The 21,098-nt window shown below is 48.9% G+C and overlaps 1 protein-coding gene across 1 annotated transcript; it reads left to right on the plus strand.

Annotated features, from left to right (window-relative positions):
* Positions 1-5,842: 5,842 nt before the first annotated feature.
* LOC135921229 (uncharacterized) lies at positions 5,843-10,450 on the plus strand. The gene is made up of 2 exons (XM_065455543.1): positions 5,843-6,786; positions 7,450-10,450. The coding sequence occupies exons 1-2, from the start codon at positions 5,857-5,859 to the stop codon at positions 7,627-7,629; spliced, it is 1,110 nt and encodes a 369-aa protein (XP_065311615.1). The 5' UTR covers positions 5,843-5,856; the 3' UTR covers positions 7,630-10,450.
* Positions 10,451-21,098: the final 10,648 nt, after the last annotated feature.

Consider the following 21,098-nt stretch of genomic DNA (forward strand, 5'->3'; position numbering starts at 1 on the left):
CCCAAGAGAGGATCCTTCTTTGCGGGCGCGGAACGTGAGACCTCGTGCTACGCGGTGGACCTCCTCGTTGAGGTTTGGTACGGGGGTGTCGGGGGATGTGTGTGCCGGGAACCATATAATGTGTCGTTCCTCCGTCTCCTCGGAGGTGACATAGTTCGCGTTGGCTTTGAGTATAGCCTCAGCCTTCGGCGAATTTCTGCCTTGTGCATAGTTTCTGGCCGCCGTCTGCGAGTCACTGAGTACGTATCTACAACTGGGGTTAACGATGGCTACGGCTGTCGCCACCTCTTCCGCTACCTCGGGGTTTTTTACACGTATGCTACAAGAACTGACCAATTGTTTCTCGGTATTGAGGACGGCCACTGCAATAGCACGTCGATCCTCGTAGTCTGCCGCGTCTACGTACAGAGCTTCCTTGTCCATACCGAAGGCTCGGAATAAAGCCTTGGCTCTACTCTCTCTTCGACCCTGATTGAATTCGGGGCTCATGTTCTTGGGTATATTAGCCACCTGCAGCTTTTCCCTGATCGCGCTTGGAAGGGATGTCTTGTCGCCGTGCTGCTTGTGATAACTTATCCCGAGTTTGTCCAGGATGCTCCTGCCCGTTCATGTCTTCGCTAGTCTTTCGAGTTGCGAAATTAGGTGCGCCTCAATTAACTCTTCAAGCGTGTTGTGGACGCCCAGCTGTAGCAGAAGTTCCGTGCTGGTGCTGTCTGGAAGGCCCAATGCCATCTTGTGTGCTCTTCTAATGAGGGTGCTCAGTTTGGCATATTCGGCCGCGTACCAGTTGTGGTAGGCGGCCACATAGGTAATGTGGCTAATAACGAGGGAGTGTATGAGTCTGACGACGTTGGCCTCCCTCATACCCTGATGTCTGTTGGTGATTCTTCTGATGAGCCTCATCGTGTTCGTGATCTTAGTCTCCAAATGCCTGACTGTTTCTCCGTTGTTGCCATTCGATACTATGATGAGTCCGAGCACCTTGATCTGCTTCACCCTGGGTATTTCTTGTCCGTCTTTGGTGCGTATGCAAATTTCTTCGTATGCAGCATGCTGGATGTAAGCCTTGGGGGGTCTTCCCCTACGCGTCGGGCGGTAGAGGAGGAGTTCCGATTTTTCTGGCGAGCAGACGAGACCGGTTCCGACGAGGTACACTTCCACCACCTCGACCACGGTCTGTAATCGCTCTTCGATTTCTCCGTCGCTTCCCTCGGACTCCCAGATCGGAATGTCGTCCGCGTATATTGTGTGATGCACTCCCTCGATAGCGTTGAGGTGCTCGGGGAAGCCGATCATAATGAGATTAAAGAGCATCGGCGAGATGACCGAGCCTTGCGGGGTGCCGACGCTGCCTATGTTCCTGCCTTCGGATGCGAGTTTGCCCAGCGTTAAGGAGACTTTCCTGTTTGTGAGGAAATCCTGAACATAGCTGTACGCTCGGTTTCCTAGATTGAGTGCTGCAATGCTGCGTAGTATGGCTGCGTGAGCTTCATTGTCGAAGGCTTTCTTGAGGTCTAATCCCAGAATGGCCCTGGTACCTCTTGTCTTGTTGTCGAGTATCTGGTGCTTGATTTGCAACATTGCATCCTGCGTGGAGAGATGAGCTCGAAACCCGAGCATGGTGTCTGGATAAGCTTCCACGTCGTCCGAGTGTGCGTTGATCCGGGTGAGGAAGGCGTGCTCCATCCACTTGCCGACGCACGACGTAAGGGATATTGGTCGAAGGTTGGCCAGATCTGGGGGTTTCACTGGTTTGGGGATGAGCACCATTTTTGCTCTTTTCCACTGGTCGGGGATGCATCCTCGGGTCCCACAATCGTTAATGTTCTTGGTCAGTTCGGAGATGATCTCATTGTCCAAGTTACGAAGGGTCTTATTAGTTACGCCGTCCGGTCCCGGGGCCGACTTGTTGTTGAGCTTTTGCAAAGCGGCCCAGATTTCCGCCTCGCCAAAGTCTCTGTCCAGAGAGAAATTGGGATTTCCCGTATATTCCCCGTGTTGAATAGTTGGACTGTGCGGGGCGTATACCTGTCGTAGAGTTCGGAAAGGATTTCTTCCTCGTCCTTGGTGTGTGTGTGTATTAGCTTGCGCATGGTTTCCCTATGTGTTGCCTTGGTCTTCTTCGGGTCTAGCAGGTGTCGGAGCAGACGCCATGTGTGACCGGTGCCAATCCGTCCGTCCATCTCGTTGCAGATCTCATCCCATTGTTGTTTCCTAAGGGTGTTGCAGTGTTCTTCTATTTGTTTGTTGAGTAACGCCAAGCGTTTCCTGAACTTTCTATTCTGTCTTTGTTTATGCCACCTGGCTTGAAGCGATCGTTTGGCCTCCCACATGTGCACCAGGTGGCTGTCGATCTTCTCGACGGGAAGTATGAAACGACGGGAGGGTATGAAACGACAGATTGAGCGCTGAACTTCAACTGATCTTATTCCTACAGCAGGGCAGGGAGAATGAGCAAATGCGCATGCGTACATCAGTGTTGCGTAGAGCGATTGCAGTGACGTTTTTAACAGTTGCAACTCGTTTTCAAACAGAAAAACAGACGTATCACTAATACAACTCGTGCCTCTCTCCTTTATGTGATATGCATCTCCTTTATGACATGCGGCTGAACTCTTGGGGCATGCCCCCAAAAGTTCAGCAGGCTACCCGAGCTCGGTCGTTGGGGCGGTGTCAAAAACATTGCTCCAGAAGGTGAAGGGAAAAAGGCATGCGCCTAGGCCCGGCCAAAAACGAGGCAAACCCGCAGTGGTGCCATAAGTCCACAAGCTTTCACACAAGTTGAAATCGCTACTAGGTTTGGTGTGCCAGTTGTTTTCTCGGCGCCACGCAAGTTGGCTGGGCTGTGTCCGCGCATAAGCCGCGTTGACAAAAAGTCAGGATGCCAGAAATGCATGCTAGACAGTACGTAAAATGTGCGACGGGCGTTATATACGAAATACCGCTAAAATGTGGGGAATCCTACGTTCGACAAACGGGGAGATGTGTTAATGACCGGGCGCGGGAGCATGAATTGTCTGTAATCAATAAAGGTAATGCGCATTTACCTGCGCATTGCATGTTTTGCATGGAAGGCAGATGCCAGCCACTACTGCGTGAGATAAAGATACTTGGCAGGGGTGGTGATACGTTAGCAAGAGAACTTTTGGAGGTATATCACATAAAAGAGAGACACACGAGTTGTATTAGGGATACGCCTGTTTTTCAATGTGAAAACGAGTTGCAGCTGTTAAAAACGTCACTGTAATCGCTCTAGACAACACTGATGTACGCATGCGCATTTGTTCATTCTGCCTGCCCTGGGGCTCTATTCTGGACACGCATGGCGGCTGCACGGCCGCCATTATCCGCCATGTTTACTCTCTGATTGGCTGTCGAAAGGTCACGTGTTTTGAAATTTGTGCCGGGAAGCGGAAGTATTGCAAAATGCAATTTTGCGTTTTCATCAAGATGACGAAACGTGACGTGGAGCTGCAAATGTTATGGACTAATACATTTTTTTGGTCCTTGGCAGATATATTGTGATGTTAGCGCTTCAAAAAGAATGTGAGCGGTAGCGTGCAGAAGCCAGTGCAATGTATCTGCAATTGCGCAAATATGTGGTGGCGATTCAAGATATGCGCCATGCCAGCTTGCTGATTGGCTGAAGGAATATCTCATGAGGAGCGTCACAGGAAGGGCTGTTTCGTAAACGTCATTTTGACGATGCGTGACGTTGCGCAGGGCCGCCATTGCTGAGATTTTCCGCCATAATTTTTGCTGCGACGAGCCGCGCGAATTATGCTAATGGGCAGCCATATGCAATGGCAGCCGAGAGGAATGCGTATCGCCACATTTTCCCCGTCGTTTGGCGCCACGAAAATCTTTTGTTCATAACGCGTGCTCATAGTATTTGCATCGCTCTCGGGTGGTGTTGGCATTTGTGTTTTGGGCCATCGTTTTTTAAAAGAACGCGTAAATACGAAATAATATTCGTTGAATATAGCAAACTTTCAGCAATGTTGTCCACTTTTCACTGCTGCATTTGTATTGTAATCGAGATTAATGCCTTTTCGCACAATCAAAAGTTATGACAACGGCCTTTTTCTAACTTACAAAAAGAAATGTACGCAAGGCGGCGCCTTGAAGTTTCCTCCCGCGGTGCGAGTAACCAGCGAAATGAACAAGAGATGGCAGCGCCGGCGCTTGCGTCGCTCTAGTGGATATCTCTGGCGCGCGCAACGCTATCGGTGATATTCGGCCGTTTCTAAGCCAGCCGAGTCGGGCTGAGTCACTTGCGTTTCACGAAATAGCGATAACGTGGCCTAGAACGTGCGCGCATCACCACTGGTAGTTCGCTTATGTTGTCTCAAGAAAGAAAACAAGCGCGTTGGCACGAACATGCGATGACTCATTCCATTTTCCAGGGACACGCATCCTAGCTATTGAAGCAGACGACGGCTTGTACGCAGCAGACGACGGAAGCGCGAAGCGTTTTCGACGGAACAATCATACGCTTTGAGATAGCTGCTTTATTTTTACTGCGGAGGAAAACTGTTTTGCGTTACCGATAACGCTACATTCAGTGTCTTCATTTCAGTTTCTTAGGCAAAACGTCAAGTGGGCGTCACGTTACGTAAGCAAAACTGGGCCACCAGCGCCATTTTGTTTGCGTCGCGCCTACGTCACGCACCGAAGAAAATGGCGGAATGTCCAGAATAGCGCCCCTGATGTAAGAATGAAATCAGTTGAAATTTAGCGCTCAATCTGCCGTTTCATACTCTCCTTCCCAAGTCTTTATTTTCGTTTTTGGCGCAACAATTTATTCATTATAAAGCATCTGGTTACATATAATTCGGTATTGCAAAAAGTAAGTACATAATGATCGTTCCAGGTCACCGGTTCGATCTTGGCCACGGCCGCCGCATTTTTGCATGTCGGTGAAATACAAGAAAATACGCTATTGTACCTAAATTTGGATGCACGTGAAGAATCCCGCGTGGTCAACCTTAATCCAGGAGTCTACAGCATGCCTCATTATCAGATCGTAGATTTAGCGCATAATATCCCAGAACTTATTTTGGTTTTAAAAGTAAATGAAAATTGCAATTCACTAGAAATAACTAATTATACGTACTTCTTTACGAGTAAGTGTGCAAAAAATACGGGAGACCACGCCGGTGCCTCATCGATGTTGGGTCATCGTCTGCTCCTTGTTTATATCAAGCCCCTGTACCTGCTAAGCGATACGACTCAGGCACCTGGACAATCGGCCGCTTTCTGTGCAGGTGCTGCTCTAACACCGCCCCCGTCGCCCGTCGGCCCAAAAGCGGTGAAGGCACTTTTGTGCTTCTTAAGGACGACGGGCTTGTGCGACCATTTGTGATTATTAATGCAATTTCTGTAAGGCCACACACGTCATCGAACTCACTGCAATTTCCTTCCCTCCTCTCTCTCCCTGTTATCTTTGTTTTCCCCCTTTCCCATTCCCCCGGTGTAGGGTAGCCAACCGGACGTGATTCTAGTTAACCTCCCTGCCTTCTTCTTATCTCTTTCCCTCCTCCTCCTCCTCAGGCACCGTCACAGAAATGCAACTGCAATAAAAAATTTTATTAAGAAATCTCGCGTCTGTGCTTAATCTTACTTTTTCTTGCTCTCTCTTTTGGTGGTTGACATAATTTCCATCGTGCATTTATTTTATCTTTATTTTTTATTTTGCTTATGCCATTACATATATAACTGTTCTTTCCGTTTTTCTTTTGTTATTTCGAATTTTCGTAGATTTATTTTAATGTTACTACCCCATAAAAGCCTTTCCCAGAGCTACCTTCCACCCGATTTTTGACCGAACCCCCACGAAGGGCGCACCGCAGTCACATGATGATCATGGGTGGGCACGGTGGGCCTGGCCGAGGCATGTCACTCACCAAGCCGTTCTTCTGCTTTGTGCAGGGCTTGCTTCTCTGGGTCGCCGGAACGTCGGTTCATCGCCTACCCTATGGTGAAATACCGGCACCGCTTCATCAACCTGACGAACATATCGAGGCACCAACATGGCACGAAGTCAAGCTATTGGAAAATACTGCCCCTCTCCAGCATGCTCCAACGCCCCCTGGTTTCATGACGTCATCTAGCGTTGCCCGTATAAAACAATCTGCGCACCAATTTATCTTCAGTGGGCACGGTGGGCCTGGCCGAGGCATGTCACTCACCAAGCCGTTCTTCTGCTTTGTGCAGGGCTTGCTTCTCTGGGTCGCCGGAACGTCGGTTCATCGCCTACCCTATGGTGAAATACCGGCACCGCTTCATCAACCTGACGAACATATCGAGGCACCAACATGGCACGAAGTCAAGCTATTGGAAAATACTGCCCCTCTCCAGCATGCTCCAACGCCCCCTGGTTTCATGACGTCATCTAGCGTTGCCCGTATAAAACAATCTGCGCACCAATTTATCTTCAGTGGGCACGGTGGGCCTGGCCGAGGCATGTCACTCACCAAGCCGTTCTTCTGCTTTGTGCAGGGCTTGCTTCTCTGGGTCGCCGGAACGTCGGTTCATCGCCTACCCTATGGTGAAATACCGGCACCGCTTCATCAACCTGACGAACATATCGAGGCACCAACATGGCACGAAGTCAAGCTATTGGAAAATACTGCCCCTCTCCAGCATGCTCCAACGCCCCCTGGTTTCATGACGTCATCTAGCGTTGCCCGTATAAAACAATCTGCGCACCAATTTATCTTCAGTGGGCACGGTGGGCCTGGCCGAGGCATGTCACTCACCAAGCCGTTCTTCTGCTTTGTGCAGGTTAGTCCTTGCTATTGTACGTTTGGTAGTGACTGTCCTTTCTTGCTTATACTGCCGTGCCCACGACAGTGTTCTAAAATCTGTCGCGAGTGTTTTCATGTTCTAAAGCTTTTGTTGTGTGGGGATGTTGAAACTAATCCTGGACCCACTAACGCCGATTTATTGCATAAAGTTCTTGACGGTCAAAATTTGCTGCGAGAGGAATTAGCCGACTTGAAAACAAAGACAGAAAGCATGATAGTTGAAACAAGAGAACTGTTTCAGCGGCTTCAAGTTCAAATATCGGAACTTAAATCTGATACGGCAAGCTTGGGCTGCCTTGAAAACACAGTAAAAACGTTTCAAGAGTCTGTGAATACTCACGCTAGCAAGCTCATTGATATTGAAGATAGAAGTAGGCGTTCGAACATAGTTATTCATGGTATCCCTGAAGAGCCAAATGAGACTGAATCTGATCTAAAGCGCAAAGTAATTACAGAAACGCTCGAGCATAAGCTAGGTGTTAAGTGCGTTTCCATTGGCCGTATTCACAGACTTGGTAAGGCTGGCCCTAAAAGACCGGTCATAATGTTTCTTCAGGATTATAATGAGAAAGTAACAATATTTAAAAATGTTTCTAAACTGAAGGGAACCAACATTTTCGTTCAAAACGACTATTCGCAGGTCACTCTGAAGAAGCGCAAGCTATTATGGGAAAGTGCCAAACATGACAAATCGCTCGGAAAGAAGGTTTCACTTCAGCATGATAAGCTACGCATCAACAATGATATGTACATCTGGAATGACAAAACAAACCAACGCGAGATAGCCTCTAATTCACGTACTGGCCAACATTCTGATTGACCAGTCAAAGAGAAACTTATCAGATTACTGAACATTAACGCACGAAGCATCGTGAATAAGACAATTCAACTAGAATCAATTCTTTTGTCGCACTCGCCACACGTTGCAGTTATAACAGAAACCTGGCTTCATAGCGAAATCAGTGACAAGGATGTAGTCCCGCCTGCCTACAAAATAATTCGTAGAGACAGGACTACTAGGGGTGGTGGGGTAGCTGTTATTGTAAAGTCGTCCGTGGAGGCCATTCTGTTATCAGAGTCAAGCAACACCGAAAGTCTGTTCGTAAAACTGAATATTTATGGTCATGTTTTTATTTTATGTGCGGTGTACAGACCACCTGACTCTTCCCCCGATTATTTATTTACTATAAGTGAACAGATGGCACAGTTCAATAGAAATAAGCTTTTAGTGGTTGGGGATTTTAACTTGCCGGGCATTGACTGGGATCGTATTATGTCTAGTGCCGGTTCTGTTACCGACGCAAATGTGCTTTTTGATATGATGCTCGACCACAACCTTGTACAAGTAGTTCGTGAACCTACCAGATTTGGTAATGGCCCTGGTTCGCTCCTTGACCTTGTCTTTCTTGAACGCTCCTTTTCCGATTATTCTGTATCTATCGAACCTGGGCTGTCTGACCATGCTCTTATTGTTGTATCATTTCCCTTGAATGTTTCCCGCGCGCATGGCACGCATGCGCTTACAATTGTGAAAAATTTTGCGCAGGCTGATGATGTGCGAATAACAGATTATCTAGACTCTTGTCTTTCTGAATTTCGCCAGAATGACGTTCTGCAGCTTTGGGAAAAGTTTAAAGCAATGTGTTTATTCTGCATTGATCAATTTATACCTAACAAACTTAAAAAACCTGCTAAACATACACCATGGATGAATAGACGCACTATTCAATTAAAACGTAAAGCCAAACGCCTAAGAAAGAAAGGCCCAGCTACTGACAATTTAACCAGTGTTCGTGTCGCCCTTTCAGAGGCCATTGCAGAAGCAAAAAATTTTCATTTCAGCAACACTTTACCAAATTTTATTAAGGACGATCCCCAGAAGTTCTGGAACTTTATTAAGGAACGGAATAAATCCATAACAAACATTGTCCATGATAACATTCCAATAACTGATCCCAAGGCTGTTGCAAACCTTTTAAATGACCACTTCCACAGTGTCTTCTCACCACCAACTGAACCCTCTTTCCAAACTTCACCATCCTGCTCTTCTGACGTTAACATTTCTCATGAAGGTGTACTTAACATGCTCCTCCGGTTAAAAGTAAAATCATCTGTTGGTCCAGACGGCATTCCCAACACCTTCCTTCGGCGTTATGCGGAACATTTAAGTAAATTCCTTGTAGTAATCTTTCAGGCGTCTCTACATTCCGCGGTACTTCCACTCGATTGGAAAGTAGCACGTGTTGTCCCTATATTAAAAAAAGGTGACCCAAGCTCAGTCCTAAATTACCGTCCGATTTCCATATTATCCTCTTCTTGTAAATTAATTGAACACATTGTTGCTGACTACATTAATGATTTCTTAAACAAGCGTAACATTTTATCTCCTTTCCAACATGGTTTCAGGAAGGGGCTCTCGACAGTCACCCAATTAAGCACAGTCATTCACTCGTTTGCTTCTGTCCTTGACAAGGCTGGCCAAGTGGATGTGATATTTTTGGATTTTCAAAAAGCATTTGATGTAGTTCCTCACGACAAATTAATTTGTAAATTAGAATTCCTTGGTCTTCCTGCCTTTATCCTGTCCTGGGTCTCAGCTTACTTGACGCGTCGCACACAGTACGTAGTGATTGATGGGCAGCAGTCCGATTCTCTTTCTGTAACCTCTGGCGTGCCTCAAGGCAGCGTCCTTGGCCCGCTACTATTTCTTATTTACTGTAACGACATAGTAGATGTAATAGAGGCCCCTGTCAATATTCGTCTGTTCGCAGACGATTGTATCATTTTTAACGATATTAATACAGTTCATGATCAACTATCTCTTCATTTAGCCTTAAACAACATTCTTGAGTGGAGCAACAAGTGGGGAATGAAACTTAACTCAGATAAATCTGTGCTTCTACGTATAACAAACAAAAAACTACCCCTAAAATTTTCTTATTCTATTGGCCAAGATCCCTTGGCGGAAGTGAGCGAGTACAAGTATCTTGGAATTACAATTACTAACAACCTAAATTGGAATAGCCATATTGCTGCTACCGCCTCCGCTGCTTTCAGAAAGCTATGTCTACTTCGCCATAAGCTGAAACATGCATCCCATGAAGTGAAATCCTTAGCCTACACCACATTTATTCGACCCAAATTGGAATACTCGTGCGTTATTTGGGACCCGTTTACAAAAACCAACATTTATGCCCTTGAAAGGATACAGAGAAGAGCCATACGTTTTATTTTTTCCAAATACGGCCGAGAAGAGTCTGTTTCTGAATTACTGCGTACAAATGGCTTTCACACCCTTCAAACGAGGAGAAAAATAATACGCCTGCAGTTCCTCTACTCCTTGATAAACCGTAAATTTTCTTTAGATCCTAGTCCATACATAACACTCTCCGCATCCAGGAAAACCCGTCATTCTCACCCCCTCACTCTCTCCCCTTACGTTGCCAGGACAAACCTCTTTAAATTTTCATTCTTTCCTCAAACCATAGAAGAATGGAACCTCATCCCTTTCCATCATCTCAACTCACCTGAGTCAATCCAAACTCATATTATTAATATTTCCTAACTAACATTGCTGTTTCGTGTTATATTTCATTTCTTGAATTTCATATTTTTTGTAATTCTGCCTTTTATACATGTACTTTTATTTGTTACCATGCCCCTCCTGCTTGGGCCACACGGCCTGCAGTATGCTGTAAATAAATAAATAAATGAATAAATAAAATAATCTGCGATAACCAATTCTGGGTGTGGATATATATAGTTTCATTTATTGTGGTGAAGGCTTCTTTTGCCATGGCCTGGTAATGACTGCTTTTCTTGTTTATAATGAATAGAAACATTGAGAATCGAAAGAACCCACCTCTGTAAGTTATTGGCAGGACACATAAAACAGTTTGTCTTACTTTTATTTTATTTTCCTGTGGAGAATACCGCGTAGTGAATAGTGTTCATTTGTATAGGAGCTTATAATATCAGTTGAAATTAACAATAAATGTGAAAATTTTCAAATCAAATGAAATGCAAAATGTCAATACCAGCACGCGCTTCATCAAGACATCCGCGCCTTGAATCAAGATTCCCAACGGCAGATTCAAAACGGCAGAGCATACATCCCGGCGACAGTTCTAAATAGCAGACCCTTCCATGGAGAGAAAGATTAAAAGGGATGGTGAACTTTAGTAAAAGAAGGCGAAACATCTCTCCGAAATTGTTTTTCTTAAACAGAGAAATGGCTACGAGGAAACGATCAACCATTCCAACGTTGATGTTGATTACTTTTCAACCCCTTCTTAGAACGCGATGGCTATTTTCTTCTTCGCTTGAACTTATGTGACACTCCTATCACACAGAGGTGTCCTTTACTTTCTGTAAGGCTCAATACACCGTCACGCATTCCTTTATTTTATTCAAGTTATTTTTTTCCAGCTACCAGCTGATTCCGGGTCTAGGCCCCACGATGGGTTTGTGCCATTTATTGAGGAAACTGCAATCATCGCGAGTAATTACAGTAGACAGTAAATCCAAATTGCAAGATGCTTATTTCATTTCAACCTAATTTATAAAAAAAAATGATAGCAATTCCTTCACCGCCCGATTCATGGGCTATCCCCCAGAGTGGGTTACACCATTTCACTAGGGAACAAGAACAAGGCCCCGAAAGCGTCAGGCATCGCCGCTCGACATTCAACTTCGAAAGGAACCACAACCAGGCACCATGAAAGCGCTCGAAAATCCGAAGCGACACACACGGCCTGCGTCCCTGTATTCGCACCACTGCGTCCGCCTTCCGGCTGTCGCGTTCGTCGCCACTCTCGCGGTTGTACTCTGAGTGCTGGCCTTCCACATCAGCGGCTCGGCGTGCTCTGCCCGCACCGAGACGGAGAAGAACCGGTCGGGCAACCGGTGCTCCTCGGGCCGCTGCGAGGAGACGGCGCGGCTTCTGAAGAGCTTCCGGTCGAACAACACGTTTCTCCAGCTGTGCAAGGCCAGGACGTCGCACCACGAGGACAACTTGTTCGCGTTCAGGTCTTACGTCGAGACACGTCCGGACTCGACGACGCGGACGCCGACTTCAGTTCTTTGGTGAAAAACGCCCAACATGTTTTCATGCAAGGCCTGCCCTTGTTCTACCAGGTAGGAGTTGACGAAGCGCTCGTGTGGAGTCGCACGTACCTTCTGGCTGCGGAGGTCTCCGCTGTCGCAATGTTGTGGCTGAAAACGCAAAGGCTTTATCTGACACTGACGGTGCTGCAAGGAGCCGGCATCCGCCGAGAAAGAGCTGGTGCACTTTCCGTCACTATCATTAACCTGGAAGACGTCGTTCACGCTGCGTTTCGTCAGTATATTGTTGAAAAAAAAGAACGATTCGGCAATGCTCATCGTGAAGCTCGAAAAACAAGCAATACCCTTCAGCAACGACTCCCAGACTAAGCGAGAGTGGAGAGAAATCGTCATGATATGCGTTACCACGGGGCACTCTCCCGTGGTGTTTATGGAGAAAGCAGAGGCGTAGCCAAGGAGGGGGAGGGCTTATGGGGCTTCAGCCCCCCCCCCCCCTGAAATGTTTTCGTGCTGTCATACACCGCTGACCAAAACAATCCCCGGCGTCGAAAATCATAAATCATTCTGGACTTTGTCTAGAATGTCTTTTTCACGCTCGAAAAGCCATCCACATTGCGTGAAAATTGCGAACTCAGGCTGGATTTCGTGGAAACGCCCACGCACGTGGAGTCGCATAACGCAGAAGAGCTCCATCCAATCACGAAGTTTCAAGGGCGTTTTCATGGTGAGTGGGCTCGTCGCGGCATCTCGCGGAGGCCGTGGAGTCTACGGAGCGTGTTGATCTCAATTCTCAAACTTAATGGTTATAAAGTTGTCATAAACTTTTTATGTAAAAGGTGCATTGACATTTCCAAAGTCGTGCTTTAGGTTTTAAATACCGGAACTTTGCGGGTTTAATGTTGTTATAAACATTTCATGCCAAAGTTGCAATGAGTTTTCTGAAGTAGTACGTCGGACCATACAAAGAGACAAGCCAAATCAACACACTATCAAACAAGTTAAATTTACAAAGCACGCAGCGAGGTCTGATGTTTGTGGTGGTTCATTTGTGCCCTCTTGTCAAAGAAAAGAACATTAACATCTTCTTTCACGTGCGCCAGAGCATCTATGTCAAGACACTAAAGCCAGCAAAGGTAACTGCGTTCTTCTTATTATGTTTTTTTAGTTTGATTTTTATTCGTAAGGACACATTAAGCCTCTTCTATTTTCTTGTTCTCACTACCAGCGGGCTGCCAGAGCCAGCCAGAGCGCACACGTTTTTCTCATGTTGCCCGAGTTTTCGGCCGAAGTGAACGGACGTGTCGGCGGCGCGCTCCGCAACCACCGAGACTACGCGACCTTCACCGACCGCCCTTGACCGTCCTTGCCTGGGCCGCTTTCACCGGGAGTCATATGGGAAGCGGCTTTCTTGCCGTTTCGCACCGACCGCCTTTTCTCCCCGGGACTTTTTTGCCGCTCCCCGCGCCCCTACGCTCTGAAGCAGTTCCAACGCGGCTGCCCCTGCTGGGGCCATAGCTGCCTTGGCGTGTTTTCTACACCATGAACCAAGAGCGCCAAGCGACCAGCTCTTCGGAGGCCCATGATCTAAACGGGCGTGCAAAGGGCCTTCGGCCAATTCACCGCTCTGTTTTGATGGAGCATTTATCTACCGCAACGTCATTTTCCAATGAGCAGAAGACGCAATCGGCGACGGAGAACGCCGCGCGTTCCTCGACAACAACGAAGACGTCCGAGGTGGATACCGCGGGAGTGGCCGCAGATCACATCGTCGCCCATTTTCCCTCCCAACAACGAGAGGTAGACACTCCGACCGGGGAAAGGATGGAGGAGGATGCTACCCCGAACGTTTACGACGACAAAACTGACGACGACACAGGTGGCTGTTGGAAGACAGTCATACATAAGCGACGCACCCGTCAAACACACGCTAAGACCCAACCCTCCGAGAACATCTTGGGCATTCCGGACGCCACCCAGCCTACCGTACACAAGCGCAGTCGGAATCAGAACCTGCCTCAACTTCCTTTGCACGACGAAAAGATAATTCTGCGGCCTCACGGAGGACTTTGCCTCGATAAGTGGACGTGCCCAGAACTGGCCAGTGCTCCATGGAGTGCAGCCGGCTTGACCACCGACGATCGTCAGGACATCATATTCCGACTGCGACCTCAGCAGAACTTGGCAATCATCAGCACACTCCAGTCACCCGTAGCCGACGTATTGTACAAGGTGAGGGAGCTGAACCTTGGTCAGCGGGTATATTCAACATATTTTGCGGCCCCAGACAACTCATGCAAGGGAATTGTTCTTTGTCTTTTGCTCGGGACACCGTCTTCCAAGCTAGTGGATGAGCTTTTGGATCCTGGAACTCAAATACTTCAAGCACGAATGATGGGTCAAACCAACGTTGCGTTGGTAACATTTGAAGGACTTAAAGTGCCTCGCTACGTGCGTTTCTATGGCGCAGAACTCCGCTCCTACTCCCATTGACCTCGCCAACTGATCTGCAAGATATGTCACAAGCTCGGCCATTGGGTTGATAGTATACTGTCCTACGGCGCACGGGGTCATTCGTGCGACGTGCGGGACTGACAACCCCACCCCGTCACATCCATGCACCCCACACGGCAGATCCTGTGACGGGACCCACCCTAGAGCGGATGCAAGCTGCCCGCGGCGTGCTAGGCAGACACTGAACAAAGCTTGGGTGCGGAAAGCTCTCGAGAAAGAGCAGCGTGAACTCCAACCCTCCAGCGACCCAACCACTACCAGAGATACGGCGGAGACCTGAATGTCGCACGCCCCAACGAAGGAGACCAGACAAGCCCGGTCGGAGACCCGTTCGAGATCCCGTCGCAAGTTCCGGAAATGCTCCAAGTCTCGGTCCCGATCCCGCGTGGCATCAGTGCGCCTCCCAGTGAGGCGCCCTCCATCCCCATCTTCCCAACAACCCTACAAGAAGGTCCTGCAGACCAACGCCCCAGCCAAGGTGACCCTGGTCCCGTCAGGGATGCAGCGGACCCCGGAGAAGAAAACAGCAATGGAGGCGCCTCGGGAGGTAGGTCGGGCGGAGGGTCCCCCACAGCTCGCTCCGCCCCGTAAATTTCTCCCTACCCCTTCCCTTGTTACCAATTAGTTATCAAATCCCGATCCTCTAATAGAAATAGCCCGCCTACGTCGTGACATAGAGGCGCGCTGTGAGCGCCTGCAAAAACAAATGGACGCGCTGGTGGCAGACATGAGCACTAGTATGCAGGCGGCTCTGGACAGGATAGAACGCCGAATGGAGGCCCTTCAAATAGGGATTACGGAGCAAGTGAAATCATGTATAGAGTGCACTTTCGCACGCATGCAAGTTCCTGAGGTTAGCGGTAACAACGAGAGCGCGCTTTCCGACCAAGGCTCTCGGCCACAACCTTCAAATGTGGGCACCCGGCGCCCGCATCCCTATGCACGACCGCCTGCTTCCTCTCGCGATGATGATGGCGCCGCGTAACGTGGAGCAACTAGTGGTGTGGCAGTGGAATTGTATAGGGATTCCACCGAAAACGAGGTTCCCTACAGCAGTATATCGCCACATCCACGAACCCTCCCGATGTCATCCTCTTACAGGAAGTCAATTGCACCCCTTCTTTATCCGGCTACATGCAGCACGCTCTCGGGTGTCTCTCCTCTTGTGGGAGCCTTATTTTCGAAACATGTTAGATGTCGCATGCATACCACTAACATTGACATTCCTCACCAAATATTGGAAGTAATTACGCAAGGTAAACGCAGCGAGAGTCTGTTTATACTCAATGCATACAGTTCCCCCCGTTCGCGAACGCACTGTTTTCAGCACCTATTAACAGAATTTGGTAGGTTTGGACGGGTTTGTGTGATGGCCGGCGACTTTAACGCTCCGCATACTGCATGGGGTTACGTTAAATCGCAGGCTAAAGGGACCCGCTTATGGAATGCCATCTGTAACATGGGATACACATTGCTTACCGGCCCAGAACACCCCAGTCGGATAGGCAACAGCGTATGTCCAGACACCTGCCCTGACCTTACCTTCGTGCGCAATACTGGCCCAGTCGTTGCGCACGGGCCTTTAGAGGAGCACCTTGGTAGTGACCACTACATTGTGGCGACCACTTCGTCATTACGGGGTGCGCGCAGGCCCGAGCGAAATGTGCGTATAACGGATTGGGCGAAATTCAGGGAACTTTGCCAGGACCCACCTGAGCGCCAAGGGTACGAACGCTGGCTTGACTCTCTCGCACAAGATCTAGAGGCCACCACGAGCACACTGCGCACCACAACCGAGACACCAGACATAGACCCGCATTTACTTCATCTTTGGAACGCCCTCAGAGGTTTGACACGACGATGGAAACGACAACGCGTCGACCGCAAACTTAGGAAACGTATAGATCAAATTACACGGGAATCTCAGGAGTATGCAGAGATCCTTACGAGAAATAACTGGCGAGGATATTGTGATCGCCTCTCAGGCACATTGAGCACAGCAAAAACGTGGTCGATTCCTCGCTCACTCACAGATCCCACCACAACAAAGAGAAAAACATTTCAACAGCTGCACATCCTAATGCACGAGTACAGGGACGATGTCTCGACACTCCTCAGAGAGCTAGAGAAGCATTTCATACCCACAGGCCCGCCGCCGCAGTACCCTGACTATCCTTATGTAGGCGAGGCGAACGAATTGCTCGATGCAGACATCACATCTGACGAGGTGCGTGTGGTCCTACATGACCTGCGCCGCAACACGGCACCGGGAGCCGACCACATCCGATTCGCCACCCTTCGTAACCTCAGTGGCGCGGATATTAACCTCCTCACCCATATCTTCAATGATTGCTGGTGCAAGGGCATGCTTCCCCAAGCATGGCGACACGCCGACATCACACTGATCCCCAAACTGGGCAAGCCCGTTAAGGTTGAAAACTTACGACCCATCTCCCTAACATCCTGCATTGGTAAGCTCATGGAGCATGTACTCTTGCGGCGTCTGCAGCCCTTCCTCGAAGAAAAATCATTCTTGTCTAACTCTCAATTGGTATATCGGGCTCATCTGTCTGCCAAAGATGTGCTTTTACAATTGTGGGAGGAAGTCATAGGACCTCCGATATCCGCCCAAACGAGAGCACTCATCGCCTTAGACCTAAAAGGGGCATTCGATAATGTTGAAGACGACCTCATCCTTCGCGATGTTGCACATCCGCACTGTGGAATTCGTATGTACAACTATATCCGCTCATTTCTTCGAGGTTGCACAGCCACCGTAGGAATGGGACTGCATCAATCCGGTACGATTCGCCTTGTAGGACGTGGGACACCCCAGGGCTCAGCTCTTTCCCCTACTTTATTTAATACCGCGCCCGCAGGGCTCCCCCGGCTACTCGACCAGATCCCTGATGTCGCCCACGCTATTTATCTGGACGCCATTACTATCTGGTCGACACGGGGTTCCGACGGAGCCATCCAGGACCGACTGCAGCAAGCAGTCGATACAGTTTCCGAGTACGCGAGAAAATGCGGCTTAAGATGTGCTCCGGAAAAGTCGGAGCTCATAATCATTAGCCCCCGGAGCCGTCCCTCTACTCCCCCTATCACTATGCACGTGGATGGCAGACCAATACCACAGGTTAATCGTGCCCGTATCCTCGGCCTATATACACGTTCAAGCGGATGGCAGGTCAAACTACACTGTTTCCCTTCTATCCAGACAGATTGAGCTAGTTTTGGCCATAATCCGGAGGGTCTCCAACAGGCGCTCGGGCCTTCGAGAAGAGGACCTGCTGCGCTTGGCGGAGGCATACGGGATCAGCCGCCTTACATACCATCTTCCATTTCAGCGGTTGACCCAAGCGCAACAACTTCGCATAGACGCAATGATTCGCAAAGCAACGAAGCTGGCCCATGGCCTCCCGAATTATACTTCCACACGCCGTCTCCTTAACTTAGTGACACATAACACACTAGGCGAGCTGCTAGAGGCACATTGGGTCAGCCATCGGCAGCGCCTACTACTCACTCTTACTGGCCGCCATCTTCTCACACGGCTAGGATACTCTGTCCCACCCCTTGAGTCTGAAACCCGTTCAACGATCTTGTCGTCAGCGATACGCCAAGCACTAAGTATTTATCCATTGCCACGTAATATGCACCCCGAGCATGACAAAGGGTGGCGCAAAGCCCGTGTACGATACATTGGCCGCATGCTTGCAAACATCCCGGAAACACATACTTTATACACGGTCACATCACGCACTCAAGAGGGCTATACCTCGGTAGTCTTGGATGGCACCGAATCCCTGAGAGACTCTGCTGCAATGCGCGCAACAAATGCCGCCGACGGAGAAATTCTCGGTGTTGCTCTTGCAATTCGATACGCCATCCGTGTTCCTGAGGAAGTGTATATATTGATGGACTCACAACAGGCATGCCGGGCGTTCCTATCAAGACATGGCATCCCGAGAGCGGCGCACCAAATTCTCAAACAGATCCCGCAAAATACACCAGCTACACCTCCCCGCATCTACTTACTCTGGATCCCTGGTCATACCTCGCTGCCGGGTAACGAACGCGCACATGCGGTTGCCCGAGAAATTTCCCTCCGGGCGACTCGGCGTGGTGAGGTGACTAGTTCAGAGTGGGGGGATCCCTTGCTCCGTTACAAAGACATACTCCGTCATTATACACGCATTCGTCGCACCCACGCCGCACCACTGCCGTCCTTCTCGCGGGAGGAAGCAGTGGCATTACGCTAGTTACAAACCGCAACTTTTCCAAATCTTGTCTCTCTCAATAAATTCTACCCGCACTGTTATGCAGATCGTTGCCCTGGCTGTGGCAGCTCACCCACAATCTTTCACGTTACGATTGAGTGCACTGCAAACCTCTTTCATCCCTTGCCAACTCTCCTGTACCCCCTACGCAACAAAGAGCTGTGGGACGATGCCCTCCGCGACGGACCTCCCGAGGTCCTCCGAGCTGTGATACAACGGGCTCGAAACGTCGCCGGAATCATCTTAGGGACCCTGGACTGAGGGTTCCTCCCACACTGCTCTCGCCATTCAAATATTATTAATAAAGATGTTTTTACTCTCTCTCGTGTTGCCCCGACCACCGCACGACCACTTTGGTGGGCGTTCGTTTCTCTCTGGCCAAGTGGATTTTCGCTTGAAAGAGTTTTGGACGCTTTCCGGCTAGCAAACGAGAAAATGAAACAATGAGAGTCATTGTAGGGACTCGACGGATTGCAAGGCGTTCGCTTGAGCGCGACCTCTCCGGAATGTCTTGTCTCGGCGGTGTGGGATACCGAGCATGATGCGTATGGTATGGTAAGCGTCTCAGGTTTTCTTCGACATTCCTTCGGTGACCACATGAAGTTCCCAACGTAGGCATTCAATAGTGGCCAACATGCTATCTTTGAGGTCCTTTTTTTTTCATTTCCGTGCCCCCGCTCCACAAACGAAGGAAAGACATTGTTGCGACGCAGCGAATTATCGCATGGTGAAGTTCGATTTTGTTACTTCTTCTTTTGCGGAAAGTAATGAGCTGCGGGACGCTTCAGTTGCTGGATATTCTTATATTATTGCGACAGGAATTATATGGACACTCAGGCGCATTCCTGCCGTCGCCGTCACCCTCATGTTCCGTATGAACTCCAAGGTCGATAGCATCATGACCGCACGCCGCATGCTGTATGTGTGAGTGAAAATGTGGTGGGGGGTGGCATGGGTGAGCCAACGACGGTGGTTCATTCTTGTGTTTGCAAGGGAGAAAAGCGAGGAGGATGCGTGCCGCCTTCCGTTGCGCGCTATGGGGAACCAGCGCTGGCCAGGAGGCGCTACGACATTTTTCATGCGTTACTAAAATATGCTGAAACCGTCCGATAGGGAGGCTACGAAGATGGCACGACATATTTAGCGATAAGAAACGTGCGCCTGTATCAATGTTTGCCTAGTCCGATGCGGCCAGCCAAGTTCTGTCCATGGCCATGCGCGCTCCGTAGAGCGCATGCGCTGCTACGTCCTAGCACGTCGGTTCCCTGCCATTTGAGGAGCCTTGAAAAGTGTGACTCAAGACAGTCGGTGAATTTGCTGACACGAAATCACTGCGTGTGCTACTGGAAACTGTGTCTACCGCTCGCTAGGCTGTGTGTTACGGCGCTGCTGTCGGCACGCGAAGCTTCAGCGCCGGTTGCCCATAAGTCAGGGGGAGTAGAGGGAGGGGGCGGCGAGCTTTAGGATTCTGTGATCTGTGCATCTGTGATTGCGGGACATGTTTATTTGCCTTGTTTGACGCGTTATGCACAGTGATTTTTTCTTAGATACGTAGATTTATTGGAGACTTTTGCATATATTTAAATACGTTGCGAGTTGTTGTGTACACGTGCTGTGAACTTTGTTTCCAGTGACACTTTTCTGCTCTTTATCAAGCTGTATCTTTGCATTTGTATATTCCATTGTATCTTCGCATTTCTAATGTACGAGGGCGAGTCAAATGAAAGTGAGCCCACTCATCCTGCACAATAATCGTTCGGTGCATTATCTGTGAGGTATGCGCGTAGCACACAGGCATCTCTCACAAAAGGGACACACAGGTGCGAGGATAAATGTTCTTGAATGCTCTCATACACTGGGTCGAACGTTGTTGCATGACATAATGGACGGCCCAAAAGTTGAACAGCGTGGTGTCGTGAGGTTTTTGACAGCTGAAGGTGTTTCCCAAAAAGCAATTAGTCGCCATATGGCTGCCGTGTACGTTGAACATTGAACTTCATTGACCACCATGAAGCATCGGAGCAAATGGTTCAAAGAAGGACGTGAAAGTTGCAAATGCGATCCAAGACCGGGCCAAAGCCACCGTGCAATCACCTCCAACACAATAGCAAAAGTTAATGAGCTGATTAGACAAGGACGAACGATAAGAATGGATGAACTGGCAAAGTGTGCGAACATAAGCTACGTTTTGGTTCGCACCATACTTCATGAGAATCTCGGGGATTGGCTCTTTTGTGCGCAATGTATGCCCAAGATTTTGAATCACCGCCGCAAGACACAGAGGCTCGGCGCTGCCTTGACCCATGTGATCCGGTATCACCATGAGGGTGACTCCTTTTCTCCAATTGTGACCGGGGACGAATCATGGTGTCACTACTACAAACCTAAAACACGACGGCAAAGCTTGCAGTGGAAATATTAAAATTCACCA

This window comes from Dermacentor albipictus, unplaced genomic scaffold, assembly GCF_038994185.2.
Source record: "Dermacentor albipictus isolate Rhodes 1998 colony unplaced genomic scaffold, USDA_Dalb.pri_finalv2 scaffold_21, whole genome shotgun sequence".
NCBI lineage: Eukaryota > Metazoa > Arthropoda > Arachnida > Ixodida > Ixodidae > Dermacentor > Dermacentor albipictus.

Excerpts from the sequence above, each read along its gene's own strand:
- LOC135921229 (XM_065455543.1), top strand. The coding sequence starts at position 5,857 with ATGATGATCATGGGTGGGCACGGTGGGCCTGGCCGAGGCATGTCACTC. Across the intron at positions 6,787-7,449 it reads CGTTCTTCTGCTTTGTGCAG|GTCACTCTGAAGAAGCGCAA; the intron begins GTTAGTCCTTGC and ends GACTATTCGCAG.